Raw genomic sequence first — 7,658 nt, 5'->3', positions numbered from 1 at the left:
GAGAAGTCACAAGCTGCTGTCAGTAAACATAAAACTTGGGTTATTTTTGCAAATGTTTGTTCTGAGGCAAGTGTAAGAGAAGGCTATTTGTTTTGAAAAATAAAGGCCAAATAAGTATTGCTATCAATTGTCCCTTTGATAAGAAACGGTAATTGAAACTTTATATAAATGCTTCTGCTATTACAGTAGAGACTTAACATTCAAACTATGTAACATCTGTATTTGTATAATTTTAAAAATACTCTGCTTTGAATTGTGTTAGCAATAGAAAAATATTTGGAATAATAAGGAAACTACAGCAATCAGCCAATTCTCTGATATTTGTATAACGATGGACATTGACAAAACTGGGTCAGTTTCTATCTGGTGATGCTGGTCTTTAAGTCTTACCACCTCCTAAGGTGGACATTAAGGCTCTGTTTTCAGAGAGGGAGGCAGGAAATTTTGAAAGATGTTGGTTTAAATTCTATGTAAATAAGCTATTAATATGCATACATTTAGCTGTTGAAAATTACTTTTCCTTGCCTAAGAGAGAGGAAAAGCTACATTTCAAAAAATGTGTGGCATTAAAAAAACAAAAAGCAAACAGCAACAACAAAAAAACTCCAACAAAAAAAAAGAATAAAAATAAACTAATTAATAACGAGTATTAGTGCCATCTGAAAAATAGTCTTGAGTCCTGGGAAGATTTTTCTGGATATCCCTCCTTCATTTGATTTGTTGACTGCCAAGCACGGACAAGCATGTCTGTTGACTATCCATCAGTCAGGACTTGAGTCAATCACTTTTGCTGATAATAAACCAGGTCTGGCATGACATTAAAATAGTTAGGTATTGACACATTTTCCAAAATAAAGCATGTAAAAATAGTTTCTTTTGTAGTACTGTATTTGTAAAATGAGAGCAATTGTGTATATTTTTTCCCAGATGAAGCACAAGTAAACCTAGTTCCAGCAGTAAATTCATATTGAATTGGACATACCGATGCAAATCCTGTTTCCTTTACACTCTTAAAATTTCCCACTAATTCTAGTGAAGGTTATCCATTAATACAAAAAGGCAGTTTAGGCCAGAATGTCCTTTTAGGAGCTGGTTCAGTTACAGTGCTGTTGAACTTAGAGTATATTTCTTATCAAGGAAAGACCCCTTAAAATAATGAAGTCCAGAAAAATATTTGTCTACAAGGGTGATAGGAAGCCATAATGCAACACATTTAAAAAATGTGTTCCTTTTAAGTTGAAAAGTGAAAGGGTAGAGCACTAAAGTATTTCCTCACTGTAGTTAGGGTACACAAAGTGAGAGAATACTTGGAACAACATTTATTGTGATGGGGTAAGCGTCACAAAAAAACCCTTCTGAAATTCTTATTGCTGCTCTCCGATACTGGTGTGGTGTGGTGTGTTCTCCACAGTTTCACCACTCCCCCCCAAAATCTGAACCCTATCAACTGGTTGCAAAAGAAACACCCCAAAAATGTCAAACTTTGCAGGCGGAGGCGCAGGCAGTGCTGGGGCCGCTGCTGCGGGAGGGTCGCGCCGTGCGCTGCTGCGGGAGCTCAGCCCGGGACTGCCGGGCAGAGGGTGGGATCGGATCGCGGAGTGCCGGGAAGCTTCCCCAGGCCTCCTCTCCCTGAGGGTGGGTAGTTAGAAGTGCTTTGACAAGGCTTGCTGATTTAACCTTTGCCTGCTTTGCCCTGCCAGGGGTGGCCACTAGATGTCAAGCTCATAATACAATTAGTACATCTGTGCAGTTGACCTTGGCAGCACGGCTTACCACTGTTCTGTTAAGTGTTAACACTGAATTTGAGTGTTAACTAGAGATCCCTCGGAGTTTGCTACATGCTGTACAGCTTATCAAATGCCCATCTAGTTCGGCACAAGTGTTTACAGTCCTTAAAGAAGGAAAACGGTTTCCTTTTGTGAAGCCCAGCATCTTGAGCTGCTTAATTAACCCTGCAGGTGCCACCCTATTTTTGTTTTGGTTAATCAAAACTGACTCATCATTCAGTGTTTTAGGAGATCCCTTCTCCTGATGCCATTTGACAATTTGCATTTATGAATTTGTTGGTGTAGTGATGTTCCCAAAGCTGGAAATGCTGAAAGCTAACGAATTTGTTTAGATCATTATGTGCTTTGTTATCCTGTGCAATACTGCAGTGTATGGAAAGGTGAAAAACCAAAATGACTGAGCTGCACAACTGACATTGAATCTCTCTGGGATTGCTCTTTCAAACACTCCTGATTGTGAGTAATTTTACTCAGACGAGTAGTGTCATTGAGTACAGGACTTATAAGTTCAGTTTTGAGATGCTTAGGTGATACAGGATTTGGTCCTCACATGGGCTTTCCTTCCTGCGAGCCTCCAGACACAAATTTGTCAGCGTTTCTGTGCTTGTTCAGAGAGTAGCTGGCTTCGTTCATTCATGCAGGGTGTTAAGAGTTACATGGTTTAAGATGTAGTTAATTATGCACTTTTCAAAATACTAAATCTATGCAGAATCTACAGTTCTCCTAGTTTGTTTGGTTTGTTTTTTCAATGCGTCTTTCGTATCAGTTGTGTTAGAAGCATTGATGTCAGGGGTTTTTAATTTTTTTTTAGGATTCTCAGTAAAACTTGATGCATTCCAAATAAACTTAGTTCCTACAAACATCAGTGTTATTTGTGCACAAATTCTGCAGAACCCAAAATTAATGTATACGTCTTAGCACCCAAACGAATAGATGTTTATGTGAGTTTGAAAAATAGCACAGGTCTTATTTAAAATGATATCTTGCACAAATATTACAAACAATTTGTGAAGCTTGCATCTGTGCCACATCTGCGTCCACGCAGAAAGGCGCCAGTGTTGGAGACAGCGAAGTGCTTCACTGCACAGATTAGAAACTGCAAATGTTTTAACCAGAGTACAGTTAGTGCCTGTGCCACAGGTGGCTGTTACTTAACAAATTCTGAGATTTAGGCTACTGAATAGATCAAACCGTGTGTGCCAGGTCAGCACCGGGTTTTGCATAGCAAGAGTGCCCTCCACCGTTCAAATCCATACTAACAGCTTTTGTGGTCTGAGAAAAAGGACAGAAAATTTTTCTTTTGAGTCTGGAATTTCTTCTACATTGTTAAACACAGTAGGGGTCTCTATTTGTCTCCTCCTGTTTCACAGCTTGGGCTCAGTATGTGATAATTCATCTTTCTTTATGGGATTCAAAGCTATCATAAAGAGTTAAAAAGAATTAATTTGCAAGAAAATAAACGTGTTCTAACAATTTAAGAAAACTTTCTTTAAAAGCTCCATCAATTGTAAGAGATAATAGAGCCAAGGAAAAAGTAATACTGTTCCTCTCCAGGATAAATACATTGCAACAAGGTTACAGTTTTCAAATTAATATAATTTTAAAAACCAATTTGTGTTTGTGGGATATTTTTATTATATTTTCTCATTTCATTTAATCTGTGCTTGGGGAAAAATAAGTTTGTGTATTCTGATGGTAAGAGTAGTGAATAATTGTCTTGTATCAGTGCACGAGGCTCAGAGTTTTATTTATAATAATACTTGTTTAAATATACAAAAGTGCTGTGAGCTGCACTTTGAAATTATGATCAGATTTGCATGTGAGAGCATTTTATACATCTGTCTTCATAGTTAGCAGACATTTTAGCTTTAGCTGATGCTAACAAATACATTTTTTTCAAAACTTCTTCACAGTTTGTACACTGCTTATCAGTGGGAGTTTTTAGCTGCCTGAAAGAAATTATTACATTTAGAAAATATTAATTAGCTCTCAATTATGGATCTCTGAATGTAGAAATAATACTAATTCATACAACACTTTTCCATGCTTTCGTTTGTGTTGTTGCATATAGTCCAAAAAGAAGCTTCAGAAAATATTTTACTTGCACATTCGTTGGATTCTTTTACAAGACAGTTTTGTTTGAGTGTTTCAGGAGGGTATCTGCAATTTAAAATAGGTGAAAGCTTTAGGAAATGTTGGTTCTCTTACTCGATTTTATCCAAGTCGCTCATGAATCACACATAATTTGAGTATTCCATGATACAGAGTAACAGAATAACAAAATACTAAATAGTCAGAGAACATTTGGTTGTAATAGTTCTTATTTAATACAATTGAAAAGGCTCTTTCCAGGTAATTTATGTGTGTGGAACTAGAACTGATTTAAGATGGGATAAAATGAAAAGATTCTGGAACAAAGATGAAACTCAGTGATTGGTTGGGCCTTTTTCCAGACTGGAAGCAGTTAGACCTAAGAAAGGGAGCATTTAATAAGCAGCATACGTTTTCAGAATTAACCTGACTGACGTGTGATGTTTAATTTCAGTCTGTTTCACAAAAGTAGATGGCAACATTTTTTGAAGCATCCATTCATTATATTTTCCCTTACACATCATACAAGAGGCTTTCCGCTCTCACAGAGGAGAAAGATATATGCCTGCAATAAAAATTCAGAACTAGTAAAGCCAGTTTTACAAATCCTGTGTGTGTGTAGTCAGAAGTGGCAATTTTTTCTCAACTCTGCACATTTCCTGACAGTGACTGAAGGAACCACAGCACCCTTTCAGCCCTCTTCCTTCCCCTCAGGCACTGAGAAATCAGACCAAAACCATCCTCCGTGCTCCAGCCTGAAAAGAATTTGGTGGATATGCTTGGGGGGGGAGAGCAAAACCTCTCAGCGCCAACCCCTTGTACCCCTCTCACTGAGTCAGCAGAGCACCTGAGTGGCTTCAGGTATCACCATCCCAAAGTGACTTTCTGAAAATACCTTCGTTTGAATTTCTGTGGGCTAATTTTAGGGCCAAACCCCAGTGATGCAAAGTGACAGCACTGCTGGAGCCACCGTGGCTCTGTGGGTTGGTACCTGCTTAGGAGCTCGCCCTGGGTACTGTTTGAGAGATGCTGCCTGCGATTTTTCACCTGTTTTCATAGGACGAGCTTTATGTGCTGTAATTCATCTTGCATCCTGTAGCAGCTTCAGATTAGTCTGTTAGCTGTTAGACTGCTAATGAGAAAAAGAAAATAACTGAGAGGTTATTAGTGGCTGAGATCCTGACTGCTTGACAAAACTCCCATTCAACACCTTTTGTGTAACTAAGAACTGCAAAATTCAACCCAATGTCTATAAGATTAAGGAAGTGCTCGATTAATTCCTCCAAAGTCCTTGAAAATTTTTACTGCATCCATATCCTCTCTGTTATAATAAAAAATATTGTTTCTCTTCAGTAAAAATAAAAGAAAAAAGATTAAATTCTTTACTACCTAATAGATTCAGTCACTTTGTAGTGTATCAGAAAATGAAAACAAGCTATAAAGCATCGAGAAACATGGAAAAATTCTGTTTTCCTGCAATAGAGATATTCCATAACTAAAAAAATTAATTTTTAGCTTAATATTATAACATTTAATATTTTTGTTATTCTGGAGTAATGATTAAATTTTTGTATTTATTTCTGTTATTCATAAAGTGATTGAGCTCCAACAAACAGCAAAAATAGCCTTTCGTGTAGAATGCTTTTATTCCCTGTTGAATTCAGTGAGGACTTACACTTGAAAGTAGCAATAAATACAGTCCCTTAATGCTTTCATATTAGTAAATACTACTGAAAGAGATGTTAGAAACCTCATTTGCAAAATATGAGGACAATGTCCATTTGTCCAGTACAGGCATATATTAAAAAATATTAATCGGTCATCATATTCAGCCTTTCTTGTTTCCTCTTGGAAGTGCTTGTTTGCATGACTAGTTTGTACTTTTTCAGTCATATTAATTTCAGTGGTGCTTTGAATGTGAGTAAAGGCTACTCATTTGAGTAGGAGTTGTTGGATCGAGACCATAGTCTGTTATTCTGTGAAGCATCTTAGTAGCCTCAGTGTGCTGTGAAGGAAATGTACTATCATCTATGGCAAAGCAGCATTCACTTTGGTGCCATCTGTCACCTGCTTGCTTACCTGTCCAAGCCAGTGAAGCTTTGAGAGAGGTTTGTTTGATTTCTTAAGAAATGTCAAAATCATTTATCCTAGATAGAAAGTACCGTGGTGAGATTCTTTGTATGTCTAGTTTGAGGTTGATTTGAGTGGGGAACAAAACAACCTAGCAAGTCTCTCTAGCATGATACTCTGAAATATTTTTCAGAAGTAGTCCTTGAATATTTCAAGACAGATAGATGATGAGGTGAATCAACTTGGACTGGTCATTTGGAAAGTATTCTCACTATTTTTAAGGCATGTGAGTTGAGGGAAGGAAAAACACAGAACTGTAGCTCCCCACTTAGTGTAGGTATGAGCCTGGTCTCCCAAGACAGCACGAAACTAGCCATTTATTTCATCAAGAGCAGAGCTGAGCACTGATTATCCAAGAAATACCTATACTGCTGTATTCCATGCGTACATTTTCACAAATTGTATTTCAAATGCAAACTGCTGCTTTTTGAGTTTGCAAATTAGTACACTAGCCCACTTATTACCTTTGAAATGCTGAACAGGTCCATATTGATACATTCTGGCAATGGGCACCAGTAGTAAAGGTTTCTTTGGAAAGCTTACACATTATACATACTAGCTTGATGTATCGAGAACATGAGACTGTCTTCCAGTGCAGCAAATAATACCTGTTTTGATTGTAAATGTTCACATTTGGGCTTGGTGATTACTATATAGTGTCTGAAATAATTAGCTCGCTGGTGTTTGATCAGCTCATTCTAGATCAGAGGACAGCCATATTTGAATGGTTATATTGCCTGAATCCATCACTAATTACTTACATCTTTTGTGCAAGGTTTGTTTAGAGAAAGCTCTCCTTAAACAAAAGAATAGCGACATGTAGATAAAAAGCTGGAAGAGGAGCCACACAGTTTGCAGCTTCTTTTAGAGTCAATCCTTCACTATGCCGTAGTAGTAGTATTAGAAGTAGTAGTTGTAGTGATAATAATAATAACAACAACAGCAACAACAGGCAACTCTTACTCAGCCTACCGAGGTTTGGAAATAAGCACTGGAAAATTTTCCCATTGAAAGCCTTAGGAGATGTGGTGTCTCCGAGCATGGTCGGTACTACCAGCCAGGAAACTCCCTAGATTCTGAATAAGGACTAGAGGATCGGGCCCCCGACTGCTAAAATGTAAATCTGTAATGTAAATAAGGATTTGTTTGAGTTGTCTTAGTTCAGAAAGACTCTGGAGAGAGGCAAGTATGCTGGGTGTGGGATGCCTCGCTACATGCTTTCACTTTGCAAAAGCTGAAGTACGTGCTGAAAATGCAGTTTGGAAGTCTGCTTTTTCACTTGCCTCATTTTGGGAGCCTTTAGGTTTTTCAGCATGCTTTAGGATGTCTGTGGTCAGTCTTTCTCTGTGGTGAATCGTGCTATCTTCTTTTTGTAACACAGAGTGATAGTTAGGTTTTTACAGAAGCATTTGCCATAAGGATTAGTATAGTATTGTCTAGCAACAGCTATATATTATTGATCTTAACCCAAACAGTGTAACAGCTTCAGCTCTTCATGCAGAAGTCTTAAATAATATTTGACTGTTTTCAATTGCATTTTATTCTCCCTTCCCAAAAGGGGAAAAAAAAAAGAAGGAAAATTCCATAGTATTTGAAGAAGAGTTAATTTTTAGCTAGTAAATACAGTAGAATTTTTAAAATAGAAAAAAG

At 37.5% G+C, this 7,658-nt stretch overlaps 1 protein-coding gene across 1 annotated transcript in view; it reads left to right on the top strand.

Moving 5' to 3' along the window:
- Positions 1-1,473: 1,473 nt before the first annotated feature.
- The window catches only part of SALL3 (spalt-like transcription factor 3), a 13,618-nt gene continuing 7,433 nt past the window's right edge, over positions 1,474-7,658 (top strand). Inside the window, exons 1-2 of the mRNA XM_009084078.1 lie at positions 1,474-1,635; positions 4,805-4,890. Of these exons, the coding sequence (XP_009082326.1) occupies positions 1,474-1,635; positions 4,805-4,890 (248 nt within the window). The remainder of the gene's footprint in view (positions 1,636-4,804; positions 4,891-7,658) is intronic.

The sequence above is a fragment of the Acanthisitta chloris genome, unplaced genomic scaffold (genome assembly GCF_000695815.1).
Source record: "Acanthisitta chloris isolate BGI_N310 unplaced genomic scaffold, ASM69581v1 scaffold12181, whole genome shotgun sequence".
Classification (NCBI taxonomy): Eukaryota; Metazoa; Chordata; class Aves; order Passeriformes; family Acanthisittidae; genus Acanthisitta; species Acanthisitta chloris.
The sequence above is the reverse complement of the archived record's forward strand: the minus strand, read 5'-3'. Positions and strand labels throughout refer to the sequence as shown.